The sequence below is a fragment of the Sorex fumeus genome, unplaced genomic scaffold (genome assembly GCF_029834395.1).
Source record: "Sorex fumeus unplaced genomic scaffold, SorFum_2.1 ptg000037l, whole genome shotgun sequence".
NCBI lineage: Eukaryota > Metazoa > Chordata > Mammalia > Eulipotyphla > Soricidae > Sorex > Sorex fumeus.
In genome coordinates, this window is record NW_026606094.1 from 27600756 (window position 1) to 27619713 (window position 18958).

At 42.3% G+C, this 18958-nt stretch overlaps 1 protein-coding gene across 3 annotated transcripts in view; it reads left to right on the forward strand.

Annotated features, from left to right (window-relative positions):
* The first annotated feature begins 382 nt into the window (after window positions 1–382).
* Window positions 383–18958, forward strand: part of ORC5 (origin recognition complex subunit 5) — a 76818-nt gene continuing 58242 nt past the window's right edge. For 2 of the 3 annotated variants that reach the window (XM_056118246.1, XM_056118247.1), the window contains exons 1-4: window positions 383–499; window positions 4741–4833; window positions 7062–7262; window positions 15081–15155. In XM_056118246.1, the coding sequence (XP_055974221.1) occupies window positions 428–499; window positions 4741–4833; window positions 7062–7262; window positions 15081–15155 (441 nt within the window). In that variant the 5' untranslated portion in view covers window positions 383–427. The remainder of the gene's footprint in view (window positions 500–4740; window positions 4834–7061; window positions 7263–15080; window positions 15156–18958) is intronic. The other variant, XM_056118248.1, reaches the window with a different exon arrangement.

Genomic DNA, 18958 nt, shown 5'->3' on the forward strand with positions numbered 1-18958 from the left:
GGGGACACTAGCGCTGGAAAATTCACTCTGGTGGAGGGATGGGTGTTGGAACATCGTATGACTGAAACCCAATCATGAACAGCTTTATAATGCTCTATCTCACGGTGATTCAATACAATAAAAAATTAATTAAAAAAGAAGAAAGGAAAGATTCTCTACCAGAAGTCACCTTACAGACCGTAAGGCCTGCAAACCGTTACCTCAACGCTCATATACTAGCGTGAACCCAGCACTTCCGGGCGCTGGCGGCTGGGGCGGGGCGCGCCGCGTGATGACGTCACGGCGACGCCCGGGCTCGCTCGGCTCCGCCCCTCGCCCCGGGAGCCTGGTTTCCGGCGGGAGCCGATCTGGCGGGAGCGGAATCGTGCAGGTGTTGGATCCACGCTTGGCCGGGGGACTGCGCTGCCCACTGACGGGCCCCGCCACGATGTCTCACTCGGAGAGACTGGTGCTCTGCCGCGAGTCTCAGGTGTCCACCTTGCAGGCCCTGTTCGGAGAGGTACGGTCACGCAGCTCTTGGGAACATTTGCCGGGCTCTGGTGACCTGGTCCCGCAATCGTGTGTGGAGCCGGGTTGGGGGGGTCGGTGAGCGAGGTATCGATTCCTTTTTGTGTGTGTAGGGGGAGTGGCAGCCTGAGGAACTTGTGGTTGGACCTTTTCAAGGCAAAGTGCCCCGAACGACGTTCCGGGATGCGGGGATATCCGCACCCGCGGGGTTTGCACGGGTGCGAGAGCCACATAGCACTGGGCAATTTGCACGGGCCACTCTGCAAGACCCGGGCCAGGCAGGGCTGCCGGGGCCAAACCTCGGTGCTTTTCCTCGCCCCGGCTTCCCGGGCTGGAAGACCCCGATTGGGGACCTCTTTTTTTCCCTGGCGGCCCGCAGGGACCCCCTTTCAGAAAAGAGTAGACGGGGGAAATCTTTGGTTGGTGACCACCGTTAAGGGGACTCATGCGTTTACCCACAGCAAACTTGGTCTGTTTCGATTGTTGCTTGCTCTGTTCTGGCCGCTTGGGGTAAGGCTTGTTGGTTTTTTTTTTGTTTGTTTTTTTTTGTTGTTTTTTTTTTTTTTGCTTCAGAGCTGCTATTTCCACCTGGATCTTAACCTGTAAGGAAAGTAGATGAGAAGAGTTGAGGGTTCTCTCCCCACCTCTCTCACCCCTTCTGGTGAAAGCTGGAGTGCTTTCATCCAGTTAGAAATCCTGGGTGGCAGTTGAGTAGCCTGGGGGGTTAATGCAAACATTTATGGAAACTACTCCCCGACCCCCACAAAAAAACCTCCTTTGGAGACCCGGACTGTGACTGCAGTCTGAGCTCAGTGACTGCTCTTGGTTACATTTGCCCAGTAGCCCTGAACTTGGTGTCCAAGAAGCTGTCTCCTTCCTGCTCTAGAGCACCTTCAGTTCTGGTGCTCTAGTTGGTACCTCTAACCCCCCCATCCCCTACCCCAGATCACTGCCACCAATTCTGTTGCGCTTATAACAGAATATTGGTTTATAGTAGAGTTGAGCAGTCTTTGGGGTGAGCAAGACACTCTTCTTGTCACTCACCGCAGTCCGTGTTTGTTTGCGTGAACAGCACTTTCCTGCGGGAAAAAAAAGGGACGAGGTATGTTGGAGATGCAGAGAGCCTTAAAAAGTTGGTTTTAAGAAGGAACGGGAAGTAATGGGTGAGCCGGGGTCACAGGGCTTCAGTTATACTGGTGAGATGGGTATAGCAACATATCTAAAACAGACTCAAAGCTGAAAGCATGAGATCTAAGCTGCAGTCAGTGGAACTTTGTAATAAAGTAAGTAAAGTAAAGGCCCTCCAGTTGATCATCGATTTGCTGGAGCGGGCCCTTGTTGTTACTGTGTTTGGCATATCGAATACGTCACGGGGCGCTTGCCAGGCCCTGCCTACAGGCGAGATACTCTCGGTAGCTTGCCGGGCTCTCCGAGAGGGGCGGAGGAATCGAACTCGGGTCGGCCACGTTGGCTGCGTGCAAGGCAAACGCCCTACCGCTGTGCTATCACTCCAGCCCTAGAACTTTGTAATATGCCTGTCAAATTGACAGGCCCCTAGGGATAGGGTGCAGGAGCCTAGGGTGGGAATGGAATATGGGAACACCGGTGGAGGGGAGTAGGCACTGGTGGTGGGATTGGTGTTGAAATATTATATGCATAAAACTCAGCTATTAATAACTTGTAGCTCACAGTTCTTAAAATAAAAAACAGGTTTTTTTTTTTTTTAAATTTAAAGTTGGTGCCCATTTCAATTTCGGAGGAGTCAGGTATCTGTTTACTGACAACCTTGTCTGGCAGGCACTGTGCCACCTTGTGCTACAGTTTGTGTAAGTTAGGCTTTGTGAAGGTGAAAGGTTAAATAACAGTGCATAGTTTGGAACACTTGGTGGAGGGAGGTTGACCTTGGTGGTAGAATTCCGTTGGAACATTGTATGCCGGAGTTCTGTTATGAACATCTTTGTAAATTACTTTGGTTCCTTAATAAAATAAAAGTATAGTACAGTGCAGATTTATTTCTTAACAAAAATAAGAGAATAGAGCAGTGCAAGTTTAGTAAATACAGTGAAAATGAGATTCGTTCAGTAGAAAAGATGTTGTTTGAGATGTTAAAGAACCACACAATAAATTCAGGCTACTGTGGCAAGATTCTAGAAAAGGAGTTTCATTGTACCTTGGTACATTTTCCCAAAAGCATGTTTTATGCTTCTCTTTAGATGTGAAATACAGAGACTGGAGAGATAGTACAGTGGGTAGGGTGCTTACCTTGCATGCATTTGACCTGGGTTTGATCACCAATCCCCATATGATCCCCAAGCACCACCAGGAATAATTCTTGAGTACAGGGCCAGGAGTAGCCCCCGAACAACACTAGGTGGGCCTTCCCCGCCCCCACACTAAATAAATAAATAAATAAAAATGAAATACAATGTCTGAGTAGTAATGCTGCCCAACAAGCCTGTGTTGAACTCTTGGACCATTGTTTTTCCCCTCTTTATTAAGAGGACCTGATGAAGCCACTGTGGGATGGGAGGCAAATGCTGTCTGCAGTAGGGACTCCAAAGGTGTTTAGCCAAATACGAGTAGTTCAGGGACCCCTTTAGCCTGAGATAGACCTAAAGAAATGCGCCAGGTCTGGTCACCACAGTGGGGACCTCCTCTCTTCCTCTCAGCCAGCCTAAACGATTCCCATAGCACTGCCATCGCTTTTCCTTTAGTTTCTTCAATTCCTGTAAAACCCTGCCCTGGACTGACTCCGTCCCTCTCCCTCAGTGCCAGGACAAGGCCTTCCTTCTTTCCACCATTCTTTCTTACTTCCAGTGTGCTTTCCAGAAGCACCTTCTCCTCACAATTCTAATAACTTTGTAATCTTCACTAGGTATTTGAAATTTTAGATGCTGGCTTCTTTATTATTATTATTATTATCATTATTATTATTGGAATTCACTATTCATATTCTTGGCCAGCTGCCCAATTCGGGACAGAATTGGTGGTGTTGGGGGAAGGTGGGGTGATACCATATCTGTCAGTGTTCAGGGTCTACTCCTGGGCTTGGTACTTGGGTTGGTGGTGCTAAGGGGAACCATGAAGTACCAGGGATCAGCCCTGGGGTTCACTAGCCCCACCCACTCAGCTATCTGCTTGGCCCAGAGGTAACTTGTTTGTTTTGTTTTCAAGCCACACCCAGCTGTGCTCAGAGTCAGGGCTTACTCCTGGCTCTGTGCTTCGGGGTCATTCCTGGTGGGGTGTGAGGGACTTTAAGTGCTAGGCAAGTGCCCTCCCACTCTACTTTTGCTCCAGCCTCTTAGAAAATTGAAATTCTTTGCAGAAAGTTAAGAATTGAGTTTAAGTAAGAACCAAGTGATTAGAAAGTTGCTGAGAGTTGAATTAAAGAAATTTATCCACATGACCGACCTGAGTTCGATTCCTCCGCCCCTCTCGGAGAGCCCGGCAAGCTACCAAGAGTATTTGATATGCCAGACACAGTAACAACAAAGTCTCCAATGGAGACGTTACTGGGCCCGCTCGAGCAAATCGATGATCAACGGGCGGGCCTTTACTTACTTACTTACTTACTCCACTGAATGCTCACTGTTGAAATAATTTGGATTGAATATTTTACCGGGCTGGAGCCATAGCACAGCGGTAGGGCATTTGCCTTGCACGCAGCCAACATGGCCGACCCGAGTTCCATTCCTCTGCCCCTCTCGGAGAGCCCGGCAAGCTACCGAGAGTATCTCGCCCACACGGCAGAGCCTGGCAAGCTACCCTTGGCGTATTCGATATGCCAAACACAGTAACAACAAAGTCTCCAATGGAGATGTTACTGAGTCCGCTCGAGCAAATCGATGAACAATGGGAGGACAGTGACAGTGACCGAATATTTTACCACAGAAAACTTGCTCAAGACTTGATGAACATTTATTTTCTTTTTTGTGTATGCAGACTTTCAGAGAGAGAGAGAGAGAGAGAGAGATTGAGAGAGAGAAGGAGAGAAAGGGAGTGAGAGAGAAGAGACAGGGAGGGAAAGAGGGAGAGACAGAGATAGAGTGCCTGCCTTTGGGTTTGGGGGGTGTGGGAGGGAAACTGGGGACATTGGTGATGGGTAGCGTACACTGGTGGATGGATGGCTGTTGGAACATTATATGACTGAAACCTAATCATAAATAATTTTGTAACTGTCTCATTGTGATAACTTAATAGAATTTTTTTTTAAACTTGTCTTTTCTCCCTTAGAGACATCATTTCAGCTTTCCCTCCATTTTTATTTATGGACATACTGCTAGTGGAAAGACCTATGTAACACAAACTTTGTTGAAAAATTTGGAGGTAAGAATAACCCTAAACTTTATCTAAATTGATTTTTGTTCAGGGAATTCTAGAACTTGAAGGATCTGGTTGATTATTCCAGCCTATGCTTTTATGTTTTGCTAAAGGAAGATCTTTTACATAAAACATTTTCTGACAATTTTTGTTTGCATGTTTCAAGTCTATAACTTTAAGAAGGCATCATTAGTTCATTTGAGTCCTTTTTGGGGATTTAGACTATAGACCTCAGTGCTTATACCTCACTCCCAGTTCTATGCTTGGTGGATCGTATATGATGCTGGGGATGGGGTTGTTTGTATGCAAGCAAGTGTCTTAACTCCTGTATTATTATTTCTGTCAGAAATATTATTATTTCTGTCAGAAAGTCAGTTTTTGGTGTTTGGTTTTTGGGTCACACCTGGCTGCACTTAGGGCTTACTTAGGACTCTTTGCACAGGCATTATTCCTGAATGGGCTCAGGGACCATATATGATGCTGGGGATCGAATCTGTGTTGTCCATGTAAAAGCAGGTGTCTTTCCTGGCTGTACTATAGCTCTGGTCCCTAACATGGTAAAATTTTTGTAGTTGCATAATCATTGTAAAAGATAACTTCCTGACTATTTGGCATAGATTAAACAAAGAGACTTGTAGAATATGCTGCCATTGTGTTGAAACTCATGGTTAGCTTGCAAATAGCAGTAGGTAGGTCTGTTATAAAAACAGATGTTGGAAACTCTGGTTCTTAAAGGAATGGGAGGAGGTCAGTAAATGCGGGTGAAACTGCCTAAAGAAGTATAATATAACCTTAGTTAACAGTGCCATTACTGAGAGAGGGAAAAAGCTTGATTGGATAAGATCTATAGAATGCCACTAAAGATAGTTATAGATTTTGTTATTTGTGGTGCATATCACAAGTTTCCTTCTGAATGAGCAGCGTTTATTTTGTGATTTCATTTTGTGAATTGATTACTTGGTGAGGAAAGCTTTTGTTTTCATGTTATTTCTGCAATTCTATTTTTATAAGATTATCTAAATGAGACCTAGTTCTCAGTTCTCATAGAAGGATTACTATGGTTTCTTATTTATTTTTTCAAGTGCTCTGAAAGTCCAGGGGCCCTCCTGGAAATCTTCCTCTGGTCAGGTCAGTGTTCACTGTAAGGGCCTAGGGATGTAGTTTTGAGAGGGCCGTGCGGTGCCAGGAATTACCCAGCCTACCCTGACAGTGCTTGGTAGTCTCGAGGACTACACCCTGTGATGTTTGGGAGATCGTGTGCCTGGGATTGGCCTAGATTGGCCACTTGCAGGACAGGCACCTTTATATTAACTCCTATAATAGATCTCTGGCCTTAGGTTCTAACTCTTAAAACTTTTTTTTTTAATCTAGGTTTATTCATCATTAAATTTATTTTTTGAAAATTCTAAGTGTGAAATTAATCCCCACTAAGAAAATTATCAGTCATGTGTACTTTGGTTTCTTTATAAGAATTTGTTAGAGAAGGGCTAAAGAGATAGTACAGGGATTAAAGTCCTTGCTTTCCATGTGGCTAAGCCCAGTTTGATCCCTGGTACTGTATGTGGTCTCCCAAGCACTGTTGAGAATGGGTGTGACCCAATTGCCTAAACCTTCGCCAAAAAAGGCATCATTAGAGGAAATACATTTTCTTTGAATCCCTGTAAGAGACAAATTGTAAACTCAAATAATTGAAGTTCTCTTAATAAAGGGATTCTATTCTTTTATAACAGTTGTGATATAATGTTTGGGGAGCTAGTAGGGGATGGTGAAGTCCTGAGAGCCTTTATTTCCTGAACCTGAATGGGTTACAGAAAGGAGCTATTACCAGCCCCCTCCCCCCCAACACACACACACACACACACACACACACACACACACACACACTAGCTAAAGCCTTAAATGAAGGTTTATTGTTCAACTGGTGTTGTGGTCTTTTGACGAAGAACGTATCTATGGTCAGATTACTGCAGAGTGGAGTGTGAGTCAAATAATTACTCCCTTCTCCCTCTTACCATTATCCTTAAACCTCCCGTTGATTTATCCATTGACCGAAAAATCCAGTCACAGCCAGTATGTGCAATGCAGTGGCAGTGATGATGGCGAGCTTCCTAGGGCCCAGCAGGATAGAGAACCTACGGGTAAGTTTAGAGGGGAAAATGGTATCTTATGTAGCAGAACCATCATTGTGTGTCTTGTTTTCTTTTTTTTTTTTAATTTCTGGTTTTTGTTTTCAGCTCCCGCATGTCTATGTGAATTGTGTTGAATGCTTTACCTTAAGACTACTTTTGGAACAAATTTTAAACAAGTTGAGTCATCTTAGTTCTCCAGAGGAAGAACGTTCTTCTCTAATAACCTGTGAAACACTTAATGACTTTGTTCGCTTGTTTAAACAAGTAACCAAAGCTGAGAATCTCAAGAATCAAACTGTATATATTGTAAGTAATTTAATTATATCCTATTTTATTTGAAGACTTATGTATTAGCTTAAAGTCCATCTATATTTGTTTTGAGTCCCAGGTGAGGTTTTTTGGGATTAAAAAATGTTGTTTTTTTTCTGTCTTTCTTTTAGTCTTTTTATTTTTTTTTTAATTTAAAATTTCTTTTTTTTTTTTAAATGTAGAAGTACTGCTATTTATTCAGCCACTGATTAGGCTGATAGAATTGTGCATGAACTCCAACTTATTTATTTTTTCCCCATTTTTTATAATTTTATTTATTGAATCACCGTGAGAGCAGTTACAAAACTTTTGGGTTTAAGTCTCGGTCATACAATGAAACACCCGTACCTTCACCAGTGCCCATCTCTACCACCAAAAACCGCAGTATATCTTCATCCTAAACCCTTCCCCTACCTGTAGGGCAGATTATTTCCTCATTACTCTATCTCTACTTTGATTACATGCAATATTTTGACACCATACCCACCATTATTATTTGGGATTTTACCCCACCACTCAGATCTGCCGAAAAGGCAACAGTAGAAAATTTGTTTTCTATTGCTGGTTATGAATAACATATGATGTCGTGTGGCTGCAGTAATGGCCATGCGATTTTGAAATTCCAAAATTTTGACAATTAAATCTGGAGGGATTTCGTGCCCAAACCTGCTGGGTTCCAAGATTTGTTCCTGAGTCTCTGGAATCATGGCCATTAAGCAGCTTGATCAGAGCCAGAGAGGCAGTTCTTGAGCGGTGGCTTGGGGTCTTGTTGGGAGGAAAGGGCCGGCTCCACCCCCATCCCATGAGGCCCCAAGTTTCTGATCACTACAGGCCCAAACCTGACTGTTCAATGGCCTATGGAGGATGGCAGCCACCGAACCGCCAAGGGAGAGCAGGTGGAGGGATAGCACCCTTTTGCCCCTGGGGTGGCCCGGCGACAGTAGCCTACTACAGGGTCCAGACTCATTTCTGTCAAAAGCCGCTGGGTTTCAAGATTTGTTTCTGAGTCTCTTGGGATCATGGCCATTAAGCAGCTTGATCAGGAGCCAGGGAGGCTGTTTGTGGGTGGTGACTCGGGGTCTCATTGGCACGGGGAGGAAAGGGCCGGCTCCACCCCCATCCCGTGAGGCCCCACATGTCTTGTCACTGGGGGCCAGACCTGACAGTCCAGTGGCCTCTGGAGGATGATGGCCACCAGGCCGCCAGGAGGAACAGGCCAAGGCATGAAACCTATACCCACCTGGGGTGGCCCATTGCTGGTAACCTACTGCAGGGACTGGACGCATTTCTGCCAAAAGCCGTTGGGTTTCGAGATTTGTTTTTGAATCTCTGGGATCATGGCTATTAAGCAGTTTGATTAGGAACCAGAGAGGCCATGCCTCCAATTATATAGCTGAGAGGGAGGTGGTTTGTGGGTGTATCTTACACATACCTAACTTTTGGCCACTTACTTTCTTGCTAAACTTTGCCCCATGTTGTTGGGGTCTGGCCAAAGGCACATCAGCAATTTTGGGGTATCTGGAAGTCTGAAGGTGCTGTCAGGCTGCTGCTGATGCACTCGCCTCACAGGTACAGATTGACCTGCTGGTGGCACCATATCCCCTAAAAAATGTCTCAAGTATGTTTCTTAACCAAAGGGAATTTCAGTTTAATAGAGTTATACATACTGCCATCCAGACTGTGATTAGTGATAGCCACAAGATGCAGAGTACTGGCTAAGGTGCATCTGGTGTAGTCTCACGAGGTGATGTCATTTCACATGGATCAAAAACAATGATTAGGGAATCATGGAAGAAAACTAAGAAGAAGAATTTCAGATAGAGAGACTATTAGAAGCTAAGACATGCAGATGGAAATGGAAACCAGGGAATGCCAAGAAGCCTGCTTTTGTTATTTTCTGGGGGGAGGCTAGGGTGGAAGGTGGTAACAGGACTCTCAGGCAGTGTTTAGGGGGGTCCCAGAGCTCAGTGATAGTCAGCTGGATTATCCAAATGGTTGTTTGGGGGCCTAGCTCTGCTGGGTCCCTCCAGAGCCTTCTGGTGGTGCTTGGTGCACCTGGAAGTATTCAGGGACCTCTAGAGTTATATCCAGTATTTGGCGGTGGGGTGAGGGTGGACTTGGTGGCTGGGGTTGGGGGTACACACATGACATATGGTCCCCAGAGAACAAACTCAGGAGTTAAGGGTACATGCATGACAGACATCAAAACCTACCTTGCTTGTGCCCCTGACTCCTGAGTTTTCTTTCCTGCTCTTATATAAAGATTTTTGAGCAACAAGTACACTTTAAGGGAGATTACTCTGAAAGCATGCAAGTAGTTGGATATAGTGGAGAGAAATGATTTTAAAGATGATATAACTGTTTATATTAGGGAATATTTGGGCCTGAGCTAGTTGGGGCTAAGGTGCAAAAAGGAGTCATTGGAAGCGACAGTGCAGGTCAGCCTTATCCGTTGTATGCAGGCCAGGTTATTGGGGAAAGATGAAGCGTTTGATTTTAGATTGGGTAAGTGTAAATTAACTTGGTTTAGTTGTTAACAGCAACATGAAAATGATGAGCAAGACAACAGAAATTATTCAATGTTTTATATCAGTCAGTTTCTTCCCTCATTTCCTTCTCTTTGATATTTTGGTGATCACGGTTGCACATTTGTTTGCTTTGCTCATGCTCTTGGCTGGGAACCATACACTGTTGGTTGTGGTATGTGGGAAATTACACATTTGTGCTTCCAGTGATAACAATGACATTGTTACCAGGATCTCTCTCAGCATAGAGCTGGTGCAGGGGCCGACCTGGGTTCACTCCCCAGCACCACATATGGTACCTTGAGCCCACCAGAAGTAAGCCCTGATCACAGCCAAAAACCAAAGTATATATCACTCAGGGTGTTGGAGTGGTAATACAGTAAGTAGGGCTCTTGCCTTACAAGCAGCCAATCTAGGTGTGGTTCCTGCCTGCCTATCTGGTCCCCTGAGACTGCCAGGCCAGGAATACACCCTGAACACCACCAGTTGTGGCCCCCCAAAACAAAATTAAAAACACTCATCTAGGAAATAGCTTGTTCTATTGCTGATGTAGGTGAAGCAGCAGAAATTTGGGCTTTAATTAATTGGAATTTAAGGACATAAGCCCATCATAACAGAAGGATGTATGTTACGTGGATTTTCGATAGTGACAGTGCTGGTCAGACTAATATTTTAGGAATGAGGACGAATGACCCCCAGTACTATTTCAGTAAGAATTCTTTTGTTGGTTTTTAAATTTATTTTGTTTTGTTTGTTTGGGGGCCACAGCCAGCTGTGTTTCAAGTCTTATTCCTAGCTCTCCGATCAGAGATCATCCTGCTGGGGCTTGGGGAACCATATGTGGTATTGGGCATCAGCCCCTGGCTGTGTGCAAGGAAAGCTCCCTTCCTACTATATTGTCTCTCCACCCCATTTTTTGTTTGTTTGTTTTGAGGCCACACAAAATGATGCGTAGGGCTTGCTCTTGGTGCTGCACTCAGGAATCACTGCTGATGGTTCTTGGGGGACCATGTGTGGGACAATGTAGCTAGCTTGGCAGCATGCAAGGCAATCACCTTCCCTGCTATACTGTTGCTCTGACCCCCACTGTAAATATATAAAGTAACATGTAAGTTGGTAAGCTCAAATTCTTAGGAAATAATAGAGAAAGATGCTGAGAATATTTTCTAGTACATAAATTGGCTAATAAATCAAGTGTCTGTAGAATATCTTTCTCTAATTTATTAAGAGAAATGTTTGCATCTGAATTAAAGTTTTGCTTTTCTGACTATTATCTGATACTTGCTTTTTGAGAGATCATTTATTAGAGTACCATAAAATTATTAGGTATAGTGGATAACTGTCACATCAAAAAAGTAAACTTTTACTGTTTTTGCTTTGTGTTTTCTATTAAAATGGGTATAAAAATGAACCAATTTATTTGAATTAATTGTATCCTAGATTAGAGAGTTATTTAAATAGAGATTGATGGAAAGTTGCATAATGAGAATGCAAAGTAGAGAATTTAAATGATATCTTTTTAGCAGTAACCAATTTTTACTTTATTTTGTCAAAACTAATTAGGAAGGAAATATCTTAAGTTGATTACTCTCATAAATTGTTTTAAGCTTTTAATTGATACAAAGTAATTTGGACTATTTGGGGAAACTTTAGCTTCTGTGTTTAAGTTTTATTTCTAATTGAAATTATTAGCAAAGTGTGAATGTATTTAAAAAGCAGGTTTCTAGGCCAGGAATGTAGCTTTGTTGTAGAGCATTTGCCTTGCATATGTGAGGCACTGAATTCAAATCATGACTTGGTGGAAAAAAGAAAACAACCATTTTTGGAGGAAGAATGATTTCAGTAATGAGAAATATATATGAAAGATCAAAATCTTGCCGTCATGCAAAAAGACACAGAATTCATGGATCACGATCATGATCATCCTGTTGTTCGTCAATTGCCTCGAGCAGGCCCCAGTAACGTCTCCTTCGTCCTAGCCTGGAGATTTTAAAAAGTGCCATATTCAAGGCTCTTTCAGGGTTAGGAGAATGAGACTCATCATTGTTACTGGTATTTGGCATATTGGGTATGCTATGGGGAGTTTGCCAGACTCTGCCAAGTGGGCAGGTTATATTCGATAGCCTGCCAGGTTGTCCAACGTAAGAATGAAATAGTAAGATGTCACAGGGCGCACTTCTGGGAGCTGGGTTTTATAGTCTCTGGGTTTTGGCCGTTGATGGGATTACATGGCGCCAGGGGGCCAGTTGGTGGGTGTGACCCTTGCCTACTGGAAGATGGGGGATCTGGGTGGAGGATGCTCAGCCCCGATCCGAGCAGGCTTGGAGATCTCAGTCCCGGGACCCACATGCCTTTGTTCCTCTGCCGGTACCTTCATGCGTGTGGAAAATGGTCTCAGCATGGTTGTGGCTGGTTCTGGAGGTCTTCGGCTGCCGGAGCTCTGCTCGGGGCAGGGAGGGAAACTCAACCCGCCCCCCTCCAAGGGGCCCCAGCGAAGACAGCGAGGCGCGGGGGCAGGAGACTCTGCCAAATCATGGATAGAAATAATTACTTATTATTGCTGTTTATTTCTTTGACTTTTGGGCCATACCCTGCAGGGCTTGTCCTGGACTCTGTGCTCAGGGATTAGTCCAGCAATGTCTAGGGGACCATATATGGTGCTGGGAATCAAACCGGAGTTGGCTGTATGTGAGTTTCAAAGAAACATGGGCATGTGGGACGTGTCCTTTCTGTGGCTGAGAACCGTTCCCCTAGCTAGCTCATGGCAATGGACAGATGAAGGACGGGAGGAATGGAGAAACAGAAAAAGAGCTCCAGGCTGGTTGGTAGTCAGTTTATATCTCTCTCCTTCCCAATGTAGTTTAATCTCTCTTCTGACAGCATAGTTATTTCTCCTTTTCTCCCTCCTTACAGCATAGTTATGTAGAAATCATGAAGGGTGGGAGTACACTTAGGAGGGGTTGAACATTGATATTACAGCAAAAAGTTGTAAAGCCACCCGTTCAGGGGAAGTTCTTAGAAATTAACTCAAGGACAAAATCTTATCTGAGACTTCAGCACTCTAGATTACTAGGAGATCCTGCTCTAGGGTGCGATTCCACCCAGGGAGTATTGCTTTCTCCTTTTCTCAGCTAGTAATCCATTTAAACAATCATATTAAATTTACTTCTTACTAGTATTTCTAGTCATTTTGTATGAATACAGTAAGAGGTAAATTAAGCTTAAAGGTTGGCTCTTCCTGGAGACATCTCATTATATATCCCAGACCACAGTCTTCAGGCCAGGTTAGTCTTTCCTAACCCTAGCAGGATCCTTATTGATTTACTTCTTTTTGGGTCATGACAGAGTTTATTCCATGACTGTGCTCTTAATTTATTATACTTATGGCGCTTAGCTTGTCCCTTTTTGACGCCAGGGTAGCTCACAGCTTGCCCTGGGTCTATCCTTGTCCCTCTCTGGGACCCTCCTTTTGGGGGAGTTAGGAAGTAAAGGCAACTGAGGCTTAAATCAGGTAAATATGATGGATGCCTAGGAGTAAATATTATTCAGAGTCATTTGACTCCCATGTTTGAAAAGCATAGCATCAACTGTCTTCCTATGTCTATATGAAAAGGACATTGCTAAACCGTACAAAGGATGTAAAGGAAAGAGAAAAGCCATATAGGATTATTAGTGCCTGATGGAATTGGGTATGTCTCAGGGGCACTGTTGTGGGACTAACTCAATAAACCTAAGCTCCCTGAGGGAGGAGCAAGGACACACAGATGTTATCCAGCAGCTGTATACTGGGCAAGCACCTGAACCCCTGTCCTATCTCTCTAGCCTGGTAGAAAGAATATGTTTAAATGTCCGTACTACCAAAACAATCTGCAGATTTACATTGACCTTTTTTGCCAAAATAGAAAAGTCAGTGCTAAAATGTATCTGGACTCACTAAAAGACTAAATAGCCAAGTCTTCATGAAAGAAAAGAATTGAGCTGTAGGCATCACACTTCCGAATTTTAGACTATATTACAAATATAAAGTATTTTAAACTTTATGAAACAGACATAACAATGGTTATAGAGACTATTGTAACAGAACTGAGAGCCCAGAAGTAAACCCTTGCATATATTATCAACTAATATTTGGCAAATGAACCAAGAATATTCAGTAGTAAAAGGATTATCTCTTCAATAAATGATCCGAGAAAACTGGATAGCCACATTCAAAAAAAAAGAAAGAAATTAAATCCCTATTTTAACCTGTTCACAAAAAATTTACTCAAAATGAATTACATCTATACATACAGGTATAAAGACATATTCACTGTATATAATGTATTATTAATAAATATGTTATATACAATTATATAGTATTTTTGTTAAGTTATATATCTCTAAAAGGTATGTACCTTTAAAAATGTAATTGAGTTACATTGAATTATTTTTCATGGGGTTCCAGGATAGGATACTTGTGAAACATGCATTGTACCCGAACTGTATTCCTGAACACATAATTTAATCTTACCTAAATCGTAATCAGTAAGCCAATTAAACAATGTTTAATATGTCATTTAAGAGAGAGAAATTTTACATTTTGAAATTCAGAATTATTCTTTCCTCAAGTCAGATCTGTCATTTTCAGTTCACAATAGACATTAATTTTTAAATAATGTTTTAAATAATCAAGACATTTATTTGAGGACAGGAATGATGATGTGGGTCCTGAACCTAGGCACCTTTCCATGGTTTGGCCCTCATCACTTAGCAGTGTCATAAAAAATGCACACGGTTTTTATTGACCTTGGAAAGTCTTACGTATTTTCCCCCCCTTTATTTTTGATGTTACCATGGGTCTCGTACTAGGTTGTGGTACTTGCTCACAATTGGTCAGGGTGTGCAATGTGTGGCACCAGGGATCACACTAGCAGTGTTGCTGGGATTGTGCTCAGACATGTGGGCATGGTGCCAAGCTTCAAACTTAGGCTTCAGGCATGCATGGCACTCTACCCACTGAGCCACGTCCATGTTGCCCTAAAATAAAACTTTTTAAACATACTGTGACTCATTCTTTGGTTTCTGGGCAAAAAAAATGTTAAAACTATTTTTTTTTAACTTGATTCATTTGAAAAGGCCTTCTGCAAATATATAAAACATTTTAAAATTAAGTTTATCTTGTAATTTTTCTGTGTAATATGTGATGATATGTGTATTATATAGATTCTAGGTAAAATGTTAGTCTTGACTTGTGTATTATATACTCTATAAAAAATTTGTAAATTAATTGTGTGTTTTTTTTTTAAATAAGGTTCTAGATAAAGCAGAGTACCTGAGAGAGATGGAAGCAAATCTTTTGCCTGGGTTTCTTAGGTTACAAGAACTGGTAAGTATTAAGAGAGGATATTTTTATCCTATGGCCTAATCAATAGATTATATGTCAAATTTTTTCATTTTGTGAGAGTTAAGAAGTGGTACTTGATATATAAAATTAATATACATTTTGTTCCTTGATAGCATTTATTTTTCAATCATTTTAGCTTTTTATTTTTGTAACTAGCACTACTTTCTACTAAAAGATTTTAGGGGTTTGCTAGAGTAAATGATGAAAGTCTAGATGTTAGGATAAATAAAGAATATTTTCTTGTCTATTCAGAATCTTGGGCTGGAGCGATAGCACAGCGGGTAGGTCGTTTGCCTTGCACACAGCTGACTTGGCCAACCCGGGTTCAATTCCTCTGACCCTCTTGGAGAGCCCGGCAAGCTACTGAGAGTATCTCGCCTGCACGGCAAAGCCTGGCAAGCTACCCGTGAAGTATTCAATATGCCAAACACAGTAAGAGTCTCACAATGGAAACGTTACTGGGCCTGCTCGAGCAAATCGATGAACAATGGGAGGACAGTGGATAGCACTCCAGTACTATTCAGAATCATATAGAAATCTGTCTCATGACCCACTCAGTATCAGAACTAGCTTTGTATTTCAATTTACAATTGTGTTGGCAATGAGTGATACTCTAGTTGTCATCTAAAGAACAAAGAACAAGGGCTTAATAAAAACGTATCATGTCAAAGCCAAATATTATGTCAAAAACAGGATTTTTCTATAGTTTGAACAAAGGAATCTGGTGGGAGAATTCAATGTTGACCACTACCAATGGGGTTAGGCAAATACACTCAAAATAACTGGCTGTTTCCTACTAATAAGTACAAAGATAGAATCAGTTACTTCTCATCATTTATGTGGTTGATAACTGTACTGTATAGCCAGTTGAATTGGTATCTTCAACATCGGTCCAGCAGAGGTTGGTCTCTGAGAATTGAGACAGACACAATGACTTGTCCAGATAATGGATTTGCTCAAACAGCTCCCAACAAAGGGCCCTTCGGTCTTCTATTAAAGAGTCTCCATACCCCTCCTCCCTCTCGTCTTGTATGATAGACCTGCTAAGTTAGTACAAAGAAATTAAGTGCAGCTGTGGTCTTGAGGCATGTGGGGTTGGTTGATAAGCAGCAGCCCTGGACATAGGAAGGTTTTAAGCTCAGTGTCATGCCTGCCTTCCCACACTGGGGCCAGTGTGAACCTTAGCTTTCTCACCCTCCACAAGTTCAGGTAACTGGGAATGCTCTGCTCCCTTTTGCAGGTCTCCGCAGGGCAGTCTATGTTGTGGCTTCTGTGATTCTCAGCAAAATCTCTGAGTCTCTTGTAAATCTTTTCTCTCCCCAACATGATTTTTCAGGATACTGCTCATATTTGGGGGCCTGTATCTAAGGCCCCAAATTCCTACACACATTTAATTAATGTTATTTACAATTTGTTGGTATTTAGCCTAGATATTTATTTTGGCTTTATCATTTTTGAGTGTTTTGTTTTTATTTAATTTTTGAACTTGGGAGCTACACCTAAGAGATGGCTCAGGGGCTATTCCTGGTCCATGCTCAGGAGGACTGTGATACTGGAGATTGCCACAGGGCAAGGCCAGACCTTCCCCTGTCCTCCTTTAGCCCTGGACATAGGAAGGTTTTAAGCTCAGTGTCATGCTTGCCTTCCCAACACTGGGGCCAATGTGAACCTTAGCTTTCTCACCCTCCACAAGTTCAGGTAACTGTAACTGATAGTTCTTCTAGGCGTCCCCTCAGAGGCCTTGGGAGGCATTTCCTTTAAACTGTCCATGAAGCCAGGCTTTTGCCTGAGCAGAGGCTGGCAGGAGAGGGAGTGAGTCTCGGTCTGTGGTGGTGAGCCAGTATCATCCTGCAGTGAGTTGCTGCCAACATAGACCTTGGCAGCATCACTACCAGGAGATGTGCCTTTGGACAGTGGCTTTTCAGGAGCATGACCTTCTTGGAAAAAATTTACTCCACCTTTCCAGGCTTTCCTCCTAAAACTGCTTCTGTCAGGACCAATGTTCCCTTTCCTGGTGTGAGGGAACTGCCTCCTGGATACCCAGTTTCAGGTACTGAGGACTTGGCGAGGGTCTGGGATTGGATAAGGTGCTCGCTCTTACATGGATCCTGGTGCTTGAATGTGAGGTGGTGGCATTTGCCTTTGCATTTTAAGGTGACCAGAGCATCTGGCCCTCCATAGAAACAGCACTCTGACCTCTCTCTAAGGAATATTTATATTCAGGGATTCAGGAACGTCACAGCCTTTGGCTTTATAATTTTTATGGGTGCTGCAAGCATAACTAGTTTAACCCACTTAGTTTTATGTTTGTATTATTTAAGTGTCAAGTAGCATAATAAAAGCTCCGTAAATATAGAGGAAACAGTGCTTAGAGTATTTCCGCCTTTGCAGTGTTAATTATTCATATTTATTAAACTACTAGAAGTTCAGAGAGGGTCACTAAATCATTTTGTGTCTAAGACTGTCTCCTAAAATTCACTTTTAGTAGTAGTCATCTGGAAGCTATGTGGAAAGGATAGGAGGAAAGTTAGAGTAGATCTTAAACTTTCCTGGAACTTTCCTCCCATGGGGAAAGTCTAATCTTTTCTAGTTTGCTTAACACCTTTTGAGACCAGGATCATCCTATTGAAATAGATGTCTCTTTTTTCAGTTTGTGTGTGTGTGTGTGTGTGTGTGTGTGTGTGTGTGTGTGTGTCTATGTCTGTGTTATGGATTTTTGTTTTGTTTTGTTTTTGTTGTTCTTATGCATACCTTCATCTGCTACTCTTTGTTGCTTTATGCTTTCCTGCCTGCTAGTCAGAGTGCATTCCTTCTGTCCCCCTTTTTTTTTACTGAGGATCTTCCAGCTAATGCTCAGAGCCTCATCATATCATATTCCAGTGATACGAGGCTAACTGGATCAGACAGTTTATTGCCTGGATGTACGAATGTATTGCTCAGATCTGTTGGTGCTGGGGCCCACGAGGGCCACGCCCAACAGTGTTTGGGGAATTTCTAGACTATACCAGACAAGCCTTGATGCATGAGGGAATCAGATTTAAGGCTGTCTCCTGGCACCATAGAGTGCATTCTTGTGTTCTCATGTCCGTACAGTAGCTCTACCCTGGATTTTCCCCTTGTACCTGGTAATGGTGATCATGCATCTTGCCATGTAGTTAGGCCTTTCACTTTTACAGAAGTTTTGCCTGTGGAAACTAAAGAAAATTAATAGATTCATAGAATCTCAACTCTGTCAGATAAGAAAATTGTTGTTTTGACATTTCTGAAAATGAAGCATCTAACATTTCATATTATTTTGCTGATTAAAATGAAGTTTAATTATGATAGATATCTTTATATATTGAAGTTATTTCAGTTGAACAGATAAGAAAATTGTTAACTTCAAGTCCTTTTAGATTGATAAATGTCCTCCTTTTAACTTAATATTGTTTAACTGATTTTATGGAATGCTTTTGAAAAATCATTTTAAAGCAAATATAACTCAATGCTTTGTAACCCAGATCGCATTTAGAACACGCATTTTTATTCCTGTAGAAATAAATTCAAGGATTTTTTTTAAATTAATGAGATTTTAAGACAAAAATGCACTTGAAAACAAAAGTATTTTCTCTTTGATAAAAATACTAAATTTTTTCCAAGTTATTGATTTATTGAACTTTGTCATTGTTAATCAAAATGTGTTTCTAAATAAATTATAAGATTAAGTCAAAGTTAGAAAACAAAAACTGTTAAATCAATATCAAAGTATAGTATGATTTTATATATGAGAGTGGGTCTGGGTATTA